The 18,384-nt window shown below is 37.4% G+C and overlaps 1 protein-coding gene across 3 annotated transcripts in view; it reads right to left on the minus strand.

Annotated features, from left to right (window-relative positions):
* Positions 1–18,384, minus strand: part of LOC105881620 (rho GTPase-activating protein 20-like) — a 59,313-nt gene that overhangs the window by 24,835 nt on the left and 16,094 nt on the right. For all 3 annotated transcript variants that reach the window (XM_076002648.1, XM_076002646.1, XM_076002645.1), the window contains exons 5-7: positions 16,600–16,641; positions 15,620–15,704; positions 10,304–10,370 (exon numbers count right to left, since the gene is read on the minus strand). In XM_076002648.1, the coding sequence (XP_075858763.1) occupies positions 10,304–10,370; positions 15,620–15,704; positions 16,600–16,641 (194 nt within the window). The remainder of the gene's footprint in view (positions 1–10,303; positions 10,371–15,619; positions 15,705–16,599; positions 16,642–18,384) is intronic.

Genomic DNA, 18,384 nt, shown 5'->3' on the forward strand with positions numbered 1-18,384 from the left:
AATGTCCCTGTTCTTATGCCAGTCCCAAGCTATTTTAATTATGATATCCTTGTAGTATAGTTTGAAGTCTGGTAAACTAATACCTCCTATTTTGTTTTTATTGCCTATGATTGATTTTGCTATACGGGGTTTTCTCTGGTTCCATACGAAGAGTAAAATTAATTTTTCTCTATCTGTGAAAAATGATGATGGTATTTTAATAGGCATTGCATTGACTCTGTAGGTCACTTTGGGTAGTATAGACATTTTAACAATGTTGATTCTGCCGCCCCATGAGCATGGTATGTTCTTCCACCTGTTTACATCCTCTGCTATTTCCTTCTTCAGTGTTTCATAGTTCTCCCTGTAGAAGTCTTTTACCTCCTTAGTTAAACATATTCTTAGGTACTTTAGGACATCGACCAGTGGAACAGAACAGAGAATCCACATATAAAACCATCCTCATATAGCCATCTAATCTTCGACAAAGCAGACAAAAACATACACTGGGAAAAAGAATCCTTACTCAATAAATGATGCTGGGAAAACTGGATAGCCACATGTTGAAGACTGAAACAGGTCCCACACCTTACACCTCTTACAAAAATCAACTCATGCTGGGTAACACACTTGAACCTTAGGTGTGAAACTATTAGAATTCTAGAGGAAAATGTTGGAAATACTCTTCTAGACATTGGCCTAGGCAAAGAATTTATGAAGACCCCAAAGGCAAACACAGCATCAACAAAAGTAAATAAATGGGGACCTGGTCAAACTAAACAGCTTCTGAACAGCCAAAGAAACTGTCAAGAGAGCAGACAGACAACCCACAGAATGGGAGAAAAATTTCACAAGCTACACATCCGATAAAGGGCCGATAACTAGAATCTATTTAGAACTCAAAAAGTGGGCAAAGGACATGAACAGATATTTTTCAAAATTCCCAGACTTTTTGAATTCCCAGACTTTTTGTAGTTCTTTAGTGTTCCTAGAGGCCTTTTGGCTTTTCTTCCTCTAATCAAAGCACTACAAAGATGTACCATGCAAAGGAATGCACACAAGTCAAAGGAGATGGTTCAGTTACTTGTATTAACTCTGTTATAAATCTGGTAAAGCACTGAGACTTTAGCTGCAATGTTTTTAATTAGCTGTGCATTCTAATCATTTAAAGAGGGCAGCAAACCATGTTCCTGGGCCAAATCTGGCCTGCCACCACTTTGGATAACCAGTGAGTTAAGAATGATTTTCACATTTTTAAAAAGTTTGAAAAATCAAAATAATATTTAGTGACACATAAAAATTATATGAAATTCAAATTTTACTTCCCAGAATAGTTTTACTGAAACACAGTCACAGGCAGTCCTTTAGGTATTATTCACAGTTGCTTTCTCTTCACACTGAATTACAGAGTTGAGAAGCTGTGACAGAGACAGTATATGGCACTCTCATTGTTTACACTGCTGCTTAGGGCATTACAAATTGTAGTGACACTGAAATATTTTGACAGTGCTTCAAGTGCCATGTGTATCATGATACTGCAGCATCTTATTTTTTTCTCTAAAAAAGACACCTCCACTAGAAATGTTTATGGCAGCACAGTTCACAATTGCAAAGATGTGGAAACAACCCAAGTGCCCATTAATACATGAGTGGATTAATCAAATGTGGTGTATGAATACCATACAGTACTACTCAGCTACAAAAAAATAATGGTAATATAGGACCTCTTGCTATTATCCTGGATGGAGCTGGAATCCTTTCTACTACGTGAAGTATCACAAGAATGGAAAAACAAGCACCAGATGTACTCACCATCACATTGGTATTAATTGATCAACATTCATGTTCACATATGGTAGTAACATTCATCAGGTATAGGGCACATGGAAGAGGGGAGAAGGGATGGGTATATTAAAACCTAATGAGTGTGATGTGCACTGTCTGGGGGGATGGACAGGCTTGAAGATCTGACTTGGACAGGGCAAAGACAATATATGTAACCTCAACCTCTGTACCCCTGTAATATGCTGAAATTAAAAAACATAAAGTAGGCCGGGCGCGGTGGCTCACGCCTGTAATCCTAGCTCTCTGGGAGGCCGAGGCGGGCGGATTGCTCAAGGTCAGGAGTTCGAAACCAGCCTGAGCAAGAGCGAGACCCCGTCTCTGCTATAAATAGAAAGAAATTAATTGGCCAACTAATATATATAGAAAAAATTAGCCGGGCATGGTGGCACATGCCTGTAGTCCCAGCTACTTGGGAGGCTGAGGCAGAAGGATTGCTTGAGCCCAGGAGTTTGAGGTTGCTGTGAGCTAGGCTGACGCCACGGTACTCACTCTAGCCTAGGCAACAAAGCGAGACACTGTCTCAAAAAAAAAAAAAAAAAAAAAAAAAACATAAAGTAAAATAAAATAAAAGTGAAAAAGAAGCAAGATATTAATTCCCATAAAAATTTATAGAAGATTCATTTTCTGAATTCAACCTACAGTTCCAGCAGTGTTTTCCCAACCTCAATGCAAGAGGAAGGAGATTTACACATCTTAAGATCCACTGAACTATGCAATTGATGAGCTTTTACCTAACCATAAATTGTTAGTGATTAATCTGTAAGGAAATGATATGGTAAAAGGCAAAGACCCTGTTAGTTCAAATTGACAAAGGCAGGTGCAGAAGTTCAGCATGAGTTTTCTACTATTCCACTTATACTTTTCATTATCTATTTTCTTATATTTCTTATATAGTCTTACTTTCAGACTGATAGCTTAAATCTCAAACTTAGGACAAATTATGATGCTATTATGTTGTATGTTACGTTTAGCATTCTAGAATATTTTTTAAAATGTTCACAAGAAATTCATATTAGATCAGTAGGCTAAGAAGAGACCTCCACAAAAATCACCTTAGAGGCACCTGCAGCATTGCCTGGTGCCTTTTACTCTGCAGTAGGCAGAGGATAAAGGGAACAGAATGGTGAAGAAAGAAGGGACAGAGTGTATTGCTACTAGCTGCTGTTTATAAACCAGCCATTCCTATTGCTAATTTATAAAATAATCTTCCTCTAAAACCTCATCTTTCAATGATTGGATCAAGATGGCAGAATAAAAAACACCACCAGACACAGTGTCTCTGCAGAAAAGACAGATTCTAGCAGAAATTAGAAAAAAGAAGCAAGAAGACGAGCATACAGTGGATGAGGGCCAGAAGGAGGGGTACCTGAGACCACGGGAGACTCCACGGGAGGAGGTTGCAGAGGAGAACTGGAAGCTGAGACCGCCAGAGCAGCCTGGAGACCACTGGGAAGGGTAGGTGGCTCAGTCACCTTTCCCTTCCCCTGCATTTGGGACTGCTGGTGGGCTCCCCAGCGGGTGGAGAGACCTGCAGACATGAGCCCAGAGATGGCAGCCACCAGTGAGCGGTAAGCCAGTAGCGGACGCAGCACCAGGCTCCCAAATCTCTTGGGGCACCTCCGTGGGCACAGACTCGAGCCGTGTGGCAGGCGTCATATTACCTCTCCCCACTGCCGACCCTACCCGCAGCTGCCTAGAGAGACAATATAGCCATGAGCTAGAGGGACCTCGAGGGAACAGGATCTTGGGACCCTAGGCTGAATAACGGGAACTCAGACTGTGAGCTCCCTACCCACCAGCCCTCCCAGGTGCTGATGGCACGGTGATCCCAGGAGAATGGTGCAGACCCTGAGGCTGAGAGGCATAGACCCAGCTTTGGCTCTCTGTGGGCGAATTGGGACTGACACACCTCACCCTGGTGGGGATATACTTTGAACTCGGGGGCCCAGAGGTGAGACCTGCAGAACAGATCCCGTGCACCGAGGACTTGCATTGCCCAGGGCACGGAAGGGATATACGTAAACAGCCTACTGAGGTGTGTGTGCCTTCAAGGGCAGATCAGCATCCTAGAGGGCAACCCTTCTCCCAAAAGGAGGTCGTACGCCCAGCCCAAATGGCGTTGCTGTGCAGGGAACCTCCCTGCACCATCATAGTCCAGGGAAGCCTGGTGGCGTATGGTCTGGCCTGCTGGCAAAGGCCCAGGAGTAGCTGCAGAGTTGGGGAGGGTGGAAAGAAGCAAGGCCCGCTCCAGACTGCGGGTCTCAGACAACCCCACACCCACACATAGAGAATTGAGCGGGGCCATTCCAGCCCCTCCCTGACAGCTTTCCTGGAAGCAGAGATCAGAACTTTGACCCCTGCTAACAGCATTGGTGTTGCCCGAGGGGCAGGCTTACCCAACCCAGCTCCGCCCAGACACTCTCCTAGACCAGCACTCCCTGAGGGGGAGAAAGGGACACACCTGGAAGTCCCAGGGCCCCACCGACCCCTGAGGCACTAGAGTGCCTCTCTACAGGAACAAGAGCTGATAACAGGACACAAAATCAACGGCGTAGCCTATCCCTCCAAGCAAGCACCATTTACTGACAGGGAGGACATCCTGCACACCCTTTTCACAGCACTTACTGACTCATTATACGGGGAGTGGTCAAATCTCACCCACAGACACCACCTACCGGCTCAGAAACTAAACAAGGCGTGTGAATACCCAAACAAAAACCTAAAGAAAAGAAAAAAACAACTGGATGACATGGGAAGAAATCAGAGAAGGAACTCCGGAAATATGAAGAACCAAACGGAAAACATACCCCCAAAGAGGAGCACCAGCACCCTGGAAATGGACAAAAACCAAAATCAGGAAACCAAAATGACAGAAGAGGAATTTCGTATGTGGATCATAAGAACACTCACCGACCTGCAACAACAAATCAATAACCAACACAAAGAAACCACAAAAAGTCTCCAGGACCTACAACAAAAGTGCACTAAAGAAATAGACACAATGAAGAAAGTTTAACTGAACTGCGGGAAATGAAGAATCAATTCAGGAAACTACAAAATACAGTGGAAAGTCTCAAGAACAGGGTAGATCAAACAGAAGAAAGAATCTCAGAGATTGAAGATAACACCCTCCAACTAAATAAAACAGTCACAGAGATAGAGCAGAGAAACAAGAGAAAAGAGCAAAGCCTACAAGAGATGTGGGATTATGTCAAGAAACCTAATGTGAGGGTCATAGGGTTACCAGAAGGGGAAGAAGACAACACTCAAGGGTTGGACAAGCTATTTGAAGATCTAATAGAGGAAAATTTCCCAGGCCTTGCTCAAAATCTCGATATACAAGTTCAAGAAGCTCAGAGGACACCTGGGAGATTCAATGCAAACGGGAATATGTCATGATATGCAGTCATCAGACTGACCAAAATATCAACTAAAGAGGCCCTTCTAAGAGCTGTAAGATGAAAGAAGCAAGCAACATACAAGGGAATGCCAATCCAAATAACACCAGCCTTCTCTACTGAGACTTTACAAGCAAGGAGAGACTAGGGCCACATTCTCACTCTTCCAAAACAGAACAATGCCCAGCCTAGAATCTTATTCCCTGCAAAACTAAGCTTCATATATGAAGGAGAAATAGACATTCTCAGACAAGCAAAGTCTCAGAGAATTCACCAAGACAAGACCAGCCCTACAAGAAGTACTCAAAACAGTGTTATGCACAGAACACCAAAATAAAAACTCACAATTATAAACACAACCAAATCCCAAATATTAAAGGCCAGATAATACAATGGCTCAAGAGAGAAATCAAAGAAACGACATCCAACCCAACTGAATGAACAATAATCTACCCTACCTATCAGTTCTCTCAATAAATGTGAATGGCTTAAACTCTCCACTCAAGAGACATAGGCTGGCTGAATGGATAAGAAAATACATGCCAAGTATATGCTGTCTTCAGGAAACACATCTAACCTGCAAGGATGCATATAGACTAAAAGTAAAAGGGTGGAGATCAGTATTCCACACAAGCGGAAGCCAAAAGAAGGCTGGCGTGGCAGTTCTAATTTCAGATGATTTAGTTTTTAAACCAACAAAAGTAGTGAAAGACAAAGAGGGACATTATATAATGGTGAAGGGCACACTTCAACAAGAAGAGATAACAATTTTAAATATATATGCACCCAACTTAGGTGCACCCAGTTTCATAAAGCAACCTTACTAGAGCTAAGCAAATGGATTAATAGCAACTCCATAATCACCGGAGATTTCAACACCCCACTGACGGCACGAGACAGATCCTCCAAACAGAAAATTAATAAAGAAATAATGGACTTAAACAAAACTCTAGAACAATTGGGTCTGACTGACATTTACAGGACATTCTACCCAAAATCCACTGAATATAAGTTCTTCTCATCAGCTCACGGGACATTCTCTAAGATTGACCATATCCTAGGACACAAAGAAAACTTCAAGAAATTTTAAAACATAGAAATCATACCATGTATCTTCTCAGATCACAGTAGAATAAAAGTAGAAATCAACCCTGACAGAAACTCACACTTCTACACAAAACCGTGGAAATTAAACAACCTCCTACTAAATGATTACTTCATAAATGAAGAAATCAAGATGGAAATTTAAAAATTCTATGAAGAAAACGGCCATGGAGAGACAAACTATCAAATCCTCTGGGACAAAGCTAAAGCAGTTCTGAGAGGAAAGTTTATCTCCATAAATGCCTATAACCAAAAGTCAAAAAGATCCAAATAGACAATCTAACGAAACGACTCAAAGAGCTGGAAAAAGAAGAACAGACCAACCCCAAACCCAGCAGAAGAAGTGAAATCAACAAGATCAAATCGGAACTAACCAAAACTGAAAACAGGGAAGCTATTCAGGAGATTAATAAAACAAAATTGACATGCCATTGGCTAAGCTAACGAAAAGAAGAAAAGAGAAATCTCTAATGAGCTCCATCAGGAACAAAAAAGGAGATATCACAACTGATCCCAAAGAGATACAAGATATAATTTATGAATACTACAAAAATCATTCTTTATGCACACAAACGGGAAAATGTGGAAGAAATGGACAAATTTCTAGAAACACACAGCCTCCCTAGGCTCAACCAGGAAGAAATAGATTTTCTGAACACACCAATCTTAAGAGCTGAAATAGAAACAGCAATTAAAAATCTGCCTAAAAAAAGTCCCGGCCCAGATGGTTTCACACCCAGATTTTACCACACTTACAAAGAAGAACTAGTACCTATCTTGCAGAAACTATTCCACAACATCGAGAAGAACGGAAACCTCTCCGACACCTTTAATGAACTGAATATTACCCTGATACCAAAACCAGGAAAGATGCAACAAAAAAAGAAAACCACAGACCAATATCCGTAATGAACACAGACGCAAAAATTTTCAACAAAATCTTAGCTAACCGAATCCAGATGCTTATCAAAAAAATAACCCATAATGACCAAGTGGGCTTCATCCTAGGGATGCAGGGATGGTTCAATATATATAAATCTATAAATGCAATTCACCACATAAACAGAAGCAAAAACAAATACCACATGATTCTTTCAATAGATGCAGAAAAAGCTTTTGACAAAATTCAACACCCTTTCATGATACAAACACTTAAGAAAATAGGCATAGAAGGGACATACCTAAAAATGATACAAGCCATACATGATAGACCCATAGCCAACATCATATTGAATGGGGAAAAATTGAAAGCATTCCCACTTAGAACTGGAACCAGACAAGGCTGCCCACTATCTCCGCTTCTATTCAACATAGTGCTGGAAGTCTTGGCTACAGCAATCAGACAGGAAAGTGGAATTAAAGGTATCCAAATAGGGGCAGAAGAGATCAAACTGTCACTGTTTGCTGATGATATGATATTATATCTATAAAACCCCAAAGATTCAACCAGGAAACTCCTGGAACTGATCAATGAATTTAGTAAAGTCTCAGGATACAAAATCAATACACAGAAATCAGAGGCATTCATATACGCCAACAACAATCTAATTGAGAACCAAATCAAAGACTCAATCCCTTTCACAATAGCAACAAAGAAATTAAAGTACTTAGGAATATACTTAACCAAGGAGGTAAAAGACCTCTACAGGGAGAACTATGAAACACTGAGGAAGGAAACAGCAGAGGATGTAAGCAGATGGAAATCCATACCATGCTCGTAGATCAGCAGACTCAACATCATTAAAATGTCTATACTTCCCAAACTGATCTACAGATTCAATGCAATACCTATTAAAATCCCATCAGCATTCTTCACAGATATAGAAAAAATAATTTTACGCTTCATATAAAACCAAAGAAGACCCCAAATATCAAAAGCAATTCTAGGCAACAAAAACAAAATGGGAGGTATTAATATGCCAGATGTCAAACTATACTACAAAGCTGTAGTAATTAAATCAATCAGGTATCGTCACAAAAGTAGGAATATTGACCAGTGGAACAGATCTGAGAATCCTGATATAAAACCATCCTCATATAGCTATCTAATCTCTGACAAAGCAGACAAAAATATACGCTGAGGAAAAGAATCCCTTTTCAATAAATTGTGCTGGGAAAACTGGATAGCCACTTGTAGAAGGCTAAAGCAGGACCCACACCTCTCACCTCTCACAAAAATCAACTCACGCTGGTAACAGACTTAAACCTATGGTATGAAACTATTAGAATTCTAGAGGAAAATGTGGGAAACACTCTCCTAGACATCGGCCTAGGCAAAGAGTTTATGAAGAAGTCCCCAAAGGCAATCACAGCAGCAACAAAAATAAATAAATGGGACATGATCAAACTAAAAAGCTTCTGCACAGCCAAAGAAATAGTCATGAAAGTAAACAGACAACCTACAGAATGGGAGAAAATTTTTGCATCCTACGCATTTGATAAGGGGCTGATAACTAGAATATACTTAGAACTCACGAAAATCAGCAAGAAAAAATCAAATAACCGTATTGAAAAGTGGACAAAAGACTTGAACAGAAACTTTTCTAAAGAAGACAGAAGAATGGCCAACAAACATATGAAAAAATGCTCAACATCTCTAATCATCAGGGAAATGCAAATCAAAACCACAATGAGATATCACTTAACTCCAGTGAGAATGGCGTTTATCAAAAAGTCTCCAAACAATAAATGCTGGCATGGATGCAGAGAGAGAGGAACACTCCTACACTGCTGGTGGGACTCCAAACTAGTTCAACCTCTGTGGAAAGCAATACGGAGATACCTTAAAGCAATACAAGTGGATATACCATTTGATCCAGCAATCCCATTCCTGGGCATTTACTCAAAAGATCCAATGACACTCTACAAAAAAGACACCTGCACCCAAATGTTTATAGCAGCACAATTCATAATTGCAAGGCTGTGGAAACAGCCCAAATGCTCATCAATCCAAGAATGGATTAATAAAATGTGGTATATGTATACCATGGAGTACTATTCAGCTCTAAGAAACAATGGTGATATAGCACATCTTATATTTTCCTGGTTGGAGCTGGAACCCATACTACTAAGTGAAGTATCCCAAGAATGGAAAAATAAGCACCACATATACTCACCAGCAAACTGGTATTAACTGAGAAGCACCTAAGTGGTCACATAGGTACTACAGTAATAGGGTATTGGGCAGGTGGGAGGGGGGAGGGGGCCTGGTATGTACATACATAATGAGTGAGATGTGCACCATCTGGGGGATGGTCATGCTGAAAACTCAGACTTGGGAGGGGAGATCATTCATTGAAACCTTAAAATTTGTACCCCCATAATATGCCGGAAAAAAAATTTAAAAAAAAGAAAAGAAATACACTTTTAGATAAATGATTTAAATAAAGTTTAATGTAACCTAGTTACCAATAATTGCTCAAAACAAATGCTGGAAAATTTGGCTAGAGAAATAGCAAATGAGTTATTCTCATTTTCTTTATGATGCCTAAATTTGGGCACATTTGGGCACAGAACAAGTGTTGCATACTCATTGGTAGATTAACATGCATGACTGGATTGGAGATTGTCTTCCACAGAGGGAACGTGTAGTTGGGAAGGGAAGGAGGAAATTCAAGAATTGAATATGAAAAATAAACGTATAAAGGGAATGTGAAAAACATTAAAAAGGAATACCAATATATATTGCTTTCTTACAGACAAATTTTTTAAAACTTTAGCAAGATAGGTTTTGCTTGGTAAAGTGAAAAGGCAGAGAGGAAAATTTACATTTCTCCCTTCAGCTATACCATCAACTGCTTGAATGAGGAGATATTATTTGCCTAGTACATAGTAAACACTTGATATATATTTATTAAATGAATATCATATGAGATTATTTAACAGTAGTAGAGCTTAGGACCATATAGCCAATTCTGACACACTTAGAATTATAATTAAAATACAATCAAAGCTACTTCAATTTTTGCAAAACTTACCAATTAGTGGGTACAGTACTGCTTTTTTCCCAGAATTGATGCATAACTGGTAATCTCTCTCACAACCCTTGGAGATAAAAGGATTAAAGGTCACAATAAATGTTTCACAACTGGTACCTGAATAAGGACAAATTTTTGGCATTTTTATGCTTTGCAAAAGGAATATCCTAGAAACTATAAATGCTAATCAGGTTCACGAGGGTGGTTATGGTGTTTTAAGACGGAAGTATTGATTCCTGCAACCAATCTCCCTTTCCTCATTCCTCAATAGGGGACTGAGGAATCCTGCCTTTTTCCTTCCAATGAGGGCTAGGGATCCACAAACTGCAATGGACTCAGCCCTCACTAGATAGGTAGCCCATGGAATCTGAAATCATAGGCCCTTTTACAAAGAACAATCTCCCTGGTTCTACAAGGCTAATTTCTTCTTTAGAGTCCAGACTTTTGCTGTATCTCCAGACTTCTCAGAGAATATTGGACTTAACTTCCAACGTGCCCCTGCAAAGACAACCTTCTTATCCAGAAAGCCTCGAATACTGCTGTGTCTATGACTAAAAAGGCAAATGATAAAGGCTGATTATTAGCTCAGCTGCTTCTGAGCAGGAGAAGAATGACCAAGAGGCTTTAAGGAGATAAGTAGCTGGCATAGTTTGCATTGGCGATAGTTTGGGTAAGTCTACTTTTGGGGACAGAAAGGACAAGAGATCTATCGAGAGAATAGGCCCAGTCAGGGACAACAATAAAATTGTTCACTAGCAGAATTATAACTTAGCTACACGCTACATCCCACTTGAAAGATTTATCACTAAATTATACAGATTTTGCTGAATGCCCTAGGAGGGATCAAACAAAAATCTTTTAAATGAAGCTAGAACAGATAAATTTATTGGCAATATTTCATACCCTTGGCTTTAACTTCTAATTAAAAATCATGGCCCTGCTATGATTATAATGGAGGGTCCTGACTATGAAGAATACCATACAAACCACTCCCCTCCCCCAAACACCCAGTTTGTCACTTCACCTTTGCCCCATCCCCTGGCCAAAATTTTATTGCAAACAGGAAGAGTAACCTAAGAAAAATCTTTTGTTTTTATGTAGTATCTGAAAACATCATAATAATTCCTTAGAACAGGAATAACCAAACAGCCTCAATTATTAATTAATATAATTTTTTGATGGCAGCTGTGTGAGCAGCTTGATCATTTTGTCCAAAGGAAAGGCATAGATAAGAAAATGAATCATGTCATTAATCTCCCTACCCCTAAAACTACTATCACTCTCTTCCAAAATATATGCATATAGATTAGAAATCAATGCAGACATGACTGCTTTACTCTGTATATATGCTTAATTACATTTGAAATGTTACTAAATTCAATAAAGAAATTGGATTTCTTATTTGAAATTTTGGTGGCCCTAAGTTCTTAAGGGTTCATTACAGCACTGTGTACAAGCAAATCTAAACACATAATAAATAATATTATGACATGTCTTAAATATGTATCATGGCACATAATCCTAATAGTGTACTTACTTTATAGAGAATCTCATTCAAAGAATAGTATTTTTAAAGTGCTTAGTTTCCATCCTTCTGAAAGTCACTCCCTTTAATTAAAATACTCATTGTATGGTGTTTATATAACTGGTAGGGAAGCAATGAGAAGAACCTTCTGGTTCTCTCTCCTCTACCTCATCCTCAAAATATTCCAATCTTCTCCACTACTAAAATTTCAACAAAACTGACCTCTATCACAGAAAGGGACAGAAGCTAAAAGCAAAACAGGGAAGAGTGTGATGTTCACACTAAACCTCTTCAAATCCATGATCTAATTCTAAGTTGTGCTTTTATTTACCAATTCATTAGAGGTACTAGCCATGTCATTTCCAGGACCTATAGCCAGCCAATGTGACTTTATGTAAAAATTCTACTACCAGGCACATCCTTGAGAATTCATCATTCTCAGACTCATTGGGTCTTGGGATAATAACAGGATATTTAGGTGGGGAGGAGAAGTCAAATAGTGTCAAGTAGGAAGGACAGAGGAGGTTGAAACTTTCTTATTAAGAATATTATACCAAAACATGTTCTGTATTGGTATGTAGTATATATAATTAAAATGCAATTATATTTTTAATTTATAGTCCAATGTCATTATGGTTTTCAGTTAACATCGGTTTTAAAATAAGAGTAGAAGAACAGCACCCATATATCAAGCTGATATTAAAGCTTATTGTCCCTAATTTCTACATTTTGGGGAACAAAATATGACTGGTATCTCTGATAGAAGCTGTCTTAGCATGAAAGGGATAATATTTCTATGAATTTAAACTATCAACATTTGTTTTTAATTAAGATTATCTAGCAGAGTAATTTACAGTTACCCCTAGCACTGACAATAACTTGTGGATAACTTCATTTGTTCTATCTGTGTTGTTTACTCTGATAGTTTTGTACTGTAGGAAAAAAAGAAATAAGAAATACAGTTATAAGTAAAGATTTTTAAATCAGGTGAAGAAATAATTATTGTCAAATGATTGTCCAAAGACACTTCTTATTTCTTACGGAAAGAATAAATCACAAGACTTAAGTAGAACACAAACGATTATAATTTATATTTATTCCCTTATAGATTATGCCTTTTAATAAAAAATTTCTCTTAAACTAAAAGATGTGTGGGCCCAAAATATAAGAGATTAAGCAAGTAAGAAATATACTAAATATGTTTCAGAGAGAGAGAGAGTACAGGAATCTAGCTCCTAATCAAGCAAAAAAAAAAAATAAAAGAAGAAGAAGAATCACTGAGGCTGGTCAACTGCCTCATTTCGATAATTGTATTTCCACAACCTAATGGGTAATAAAAGAAGGGAGAAGCTGAATCTCTATTTTTTCCCTCAGTATTGTTTTCACAGTACAAGGTTTTATTTCTTTGCATGGTATAAAGTCAGTTTAGATAAAATCTGAATAATAATTAGTTACAATAAACATTTAAAGCTTAGAATTTTGAAAAACCACTACTTATTGAGTACTTTCTACATGTCAGACACTGTGGCTACTAAGATTTTCATTGTTGAAATCTTTACAAGATTTAAAAGAAACAAGTCTAGAAGAAAGAACTGAAAATTTCAGAAAGCTCAATCCTATTACCAACTCTGACATAGAATCTCCTATAATCTATCTGTAACAGCTTTCTGTAAAACCACAGTGAGAATTGCTACTTAAAAAGACCATTTGCAAGCAGCAGAAAAGGAGCTAGCAAGATTCTTAGATATCTATATAGGTTGCTGAATTCAAAGGATATTATTTAAATATAAAACAATGTTATGTTATCAAAAAAATATTTTTGCTATATATAAGTTTTATATATGATAATTATAAGAATTCAGTTATCAGGCTGTGTCCTTGTTAGGGCTTAAAATGCACAAATAAGTAGCAGAAATGGAAAGACAATGATATTTTTAAAAATATAAAAATAAAGCTAAGTGAAATCCACTGATAATTTATCACTTATCTTTCCATGAATAGTATTTCTTCCCTATGAGACAATTACTTGACATGACAAATTGCCTCTAAAAGTGGTTTATTAAATGAAGTTTAATTTTTAAAAAAGTATTCTAAATGCATTAATTTCAAATTGTACTCCTTAGAGCCACAGGGATTATGCAGAATTATCTCAGAGGCCAACAAGGGAGGGTTTGGAGCACCCAACCCCGTGTCTGTCTTCTACCAATGTGTCAGAGGCAGGTTACATACTAGGCTTTAACTTAAGACTTAATTTCAATAAGGGTTTCTGCATTTTTTTAAATTTAAAAACACTTGCATTTAAAGAAACACTCTCATGAATCTTTTGTAAAGTAAAGAATCTATTCTTCCAATTACCTAGTTTCTAACATAATGATTTTTGTAGTACTGGGCACATATGTTCAAAATTGTAATTCTATTAAGTGTATTTTTCCTGCATGCCTTTCTGGTAGATAAAATGAATGAATTTCAGCAGATAATGCTTTTTGGCTAATAAACAAATAACAAAATAAATAGACAAAACTGAACATGTGGCTATTTTGTTGCATATTAGCAGAATTCACTGACAGGTTGTGCAGAACTGAAGGACAAAGATAATACTTCCCATACTTGCACTCTTATTTGGGGGATTAACTCTGGAAGCAGGGCTCCTGGAAAGAGACTCTAGCCACGAAATCTGCTTCAGAGAGCAAAGGACAGAGTGTATCATATCATCCTTGACTTACTCAGGGTACTAATGATCAAAACAGAGCACCCAACCTGACCACATCTTTTATCTTTTCCAAAATGAGAGTGGGACATCAGTCCTTTCTCAAGCACACACACTTTCCATACATTAAGTGCTTAAAAAAGTTCAGAGAGTTTTCCATGAAAATCCTAAATGTAACCAACTGCCACAACAACTGAATCAAAGCAGGCAGAAACAACGTTTCATTTTGTTTTCTCCTACTTTGCTACAAAAGATCTCTCTTGTTTCAAAATTTGAATATTTCCCTCAAGCAGTGATTATCTGGCATTCAGGTGTTTGTCAGAATATTTCCATAATTTCTGCTTTTGGTCAAAACATAATGATTTTGCACTATATATTTTTCCACAAACAAAACTATTCTGTGTGATGCAGAGCTGCTGTGAAGTATGGCAGTCCATAGTATCACAAAAGTATCCATAAGGTTCCATCTTATTCACCATCAATAACATATTGGCTCTTGTGCTATGAGTCATCCATCCAATCATACCTAATAAATTGGGTTTAATGTTTATATGACCAATGTGATAAAACTATGAGGCAGAAAAATGCTGATCCCTTAAAAATGTCAACCTTCCCAGATTTTCCCCATAGCTTGAGAAATTCAATCCATAAACTTTCAAAACCACTTTCTCCTTAAGAAGTGATAACTTGGAAAAAAATGTTTAATAATGATTGAAAATACCTCTTTGTGGAAACGGCTTTACTACAAGTCTCTGCAGCTGCTACTAACAATATTCAGAGAAACATTCATGCCAGAGGGAGGAAAGAGACATCTAATAAGCAGTGTTTTTTCCAAGCATACATGTCAATTATTATAGTTAATATGAATTTCTCTTGCTTCATTTTCTCTAGGGTTTACTTTTCATATATACAAAGACAGAGATATACCTAGGAAAATGCACTTTCCCCCTATGGCATTTCTAAATGCCTACCTTGCACAGCACAGACAGTCTATCTGTCTGCCTGTCAGTCTCTCTTTTTAACCATGGTATTCTGCTTTAATGCAGGGACATGGAATTTAATTTTCTTCCTTATAAACACTTACATGGACACAATTCCCCATATCTTCGGTGAATATTTTGAGGGGAATGCTCTTCAGATAGTCCTTCTGTTTCTCGAGATCAATGTATCTAATCAAATGCAAACACTGAGTCACTGTTTTTGCTGATGGCTTATTTTTTAAATCAGTCTGTTTCACCAATAATTTCAATGTACTTATATGCTATTTTTAAAGACATATGAGAAGATTCAGCAAAGCCGGACTACATTATGGGTTGAAAGGGAATTAAAAAACATGGCAGGACACTAGGCATGGGCACAAATAAGAATGGGACCTCCATGTCAAGTGAGGTTTGAGGAGCACAGGCAGGTTAAGGCACCTCTGGGTAATGTTTTATCTTTAACACTGCCCTGACTTCTTTGGACATGTCTAGCACCTTGCTGATAAGAACAGGAGCATAGAAGACACTTTATAAGGCCAAACCAAAGCAACAACCTTTTACTTCTTATCTAGCTCTCCTGTAGAGTGTACATCTCCATTATCCCACTGCTTGGGGAGGAGGAGAGCAGAGGAAGGAGGGAAGAACTATGGGTCTAGTAAAGGAGGCTAAGTCTATCATTTTAGTCTGCATGCTCAATGGTGGGGTTAATAATCAATTTCCAAGGTGCTCATCAGAAAACTCTGCATTTATGGAAACTTAACAAATACTTTGATGAAACTGTTAGCTCCAGTTGGTAAACTGGAGACAACAGAAAGAGATGGAAGATATTATTGACTAATTTCTGCATAAAATGATCTAACTAGACCTCAGTGCTCTCCTTCCTAGAAAGTAAGAACTACATGTAATGAAAGAACATTATTTATAGCAAATAGAGAACAATCCGAACAGCAGCTTATTTTCAGGACAAATGAACAATTTCTACTAAGGAGAAGGGGAATAACTTGGAGCACGTCTCTGCAGAAAAGGTTTTAATCCATTTATTGCAGGTTAAAGATTAAAAATACATATACTGAAAAAAAAATACCTCTGAAGGAGAGACAGCCATGTGTCCTTTTGTTCTGGAGAACTGCAATCAAAGAAAATGGAAAACAGAAATTGCATACGCTACTTATGCTAAAATATTTAAGATTGTCAATCCAGATGAAAATATGAACAGACTGTTATTGTTGTAGTTGCACATGTAAGATGCAACCTCAACATAACTTTGTTCTACAGAATCCCATGGTGAAAATGCCCTTTTGGAAAACTTACACACTCAACTATAGTTTTATTAGACCCTCTTTTCTAGTCAGCTGCTTTTCTACAAGTGGTATTATACTAGTAAGTGGTAGCTCTTATTGTGGATAGAGTACTTGATTTGGAATTCAACACCTGGACTTTCCACATCTGTAAATTATCTCACTCAGAGTGAGATAATTATCTCACTCAGAGTGTTTTTATAGCATTTGTATAGCATACAAATAGAAAGTATGCTTAATATTTAGATTAAACAGACTAAGGAGAAATTTGGCATATGGATAAAATACCTTGGCCCAGAAACCAGACTCTTGTCAGGGAAAGAAACATTTTTTAAAAAACATAAAGGAGAATTATAATTTAGTTCATAGAACTCTTAGTTCATAGAACTCTTATTCTCAATTACTATAACCTGCTTAAGGTCAATCCATTTACAACTAAATTACTATTGATTAATACAACTAAATTACTATTGATTAATATTTTTTGCTGATGTCACAGCTGCATTTAATTCATAAATTAGAAATAAAATTAACTTTATTCCTATATGGTCTTGTCACTTATAAGCTTTTAAAACCATATTTCTAATCTCTTTAAAGAAACTGGAAACTATACTTATGTCTTTTTCCAACAAAATATACTTCATAAATATTTGCAATTTGTTTCTAACTTTGGTGCTTAGCAATTTTCTCCATCAGCAATCTCTCAGGATTGGCCATCAGAAAGCACATTACATTTTTTTTTTACCACTAACCATGGAACTTCCATCTTTCATTTCTTATCATCTTTTCTAAAAAAGATTTTCCAGATTCAAATTTTGTATGTTTATGTTAAATCTTGCATTTATTCAGCAAAAACCTATGTGGAAAATATATGAGACATTTTCTTCAGACACATTAACCTTTTCAAAGCAGTTAAAGAAAACTACCACTTTAGGACACTTAGTTATTGACAAATAACTTGTATAGAGAAAACTTCGCAAAGCTGTACTGTACCGCTCAAGGAATTTTTATAAATTGAACACACCTGCATAACCACCACCCAGATTATAAAACAGGTAATCACTTTAGAAGGTCACCTGATGTTCCTTTCAGCCAGTAGTTTCCACTACCCTAACTTCCAAGAGCATAGAATTGTTTTGCTTGTTTGGGTACTTTATGTAAATGTAATCGTATAGTATATACTATTTTGAGTCTGGCTTCTTTCATTTAACATGATGTTTGTTAAATTTATCAATATCACCACATGTAGTTTTATATCCTTCATTCTTATTGTTGTATAGTGTTGTTTAAATATATAGTACATATTACTTTAAAAAATAAACAAATTACGGAATGTGTCAGGTTAATTTATAGAGATTGATCTGTGTAATCTTCTTATATTTGCCCCTTCCCCCTGCTCTATACTAGAATCTAGGGCTCCATTTCTTTAATAGTTATTAATCTCAGGCATGTTTACAGGAATAAAACAGAAGTGCTCCAAAGTCAATGGTTACCTCTGAGTTTTATAAACACCTAAACCCATTAAAAATATACTACTAATACTCAGGAGAAAGCAGTGTATATTAAAGAAA

Source organism: Microcebus murinus, chromosome 4 (genome assembly GCF_040939455.1).
Source record: "Microcebus murinus isolate Inina chromosome 4, M.murinus_Inina_mat1.0, whole genome shotgun sequence".
Classification (NCBI taxonomy): Eukaryota; Metazoa; Chordata; class Mammalia; order Primates; family Cheirogaleidae; genus Microcebus; species Microcebus murinus.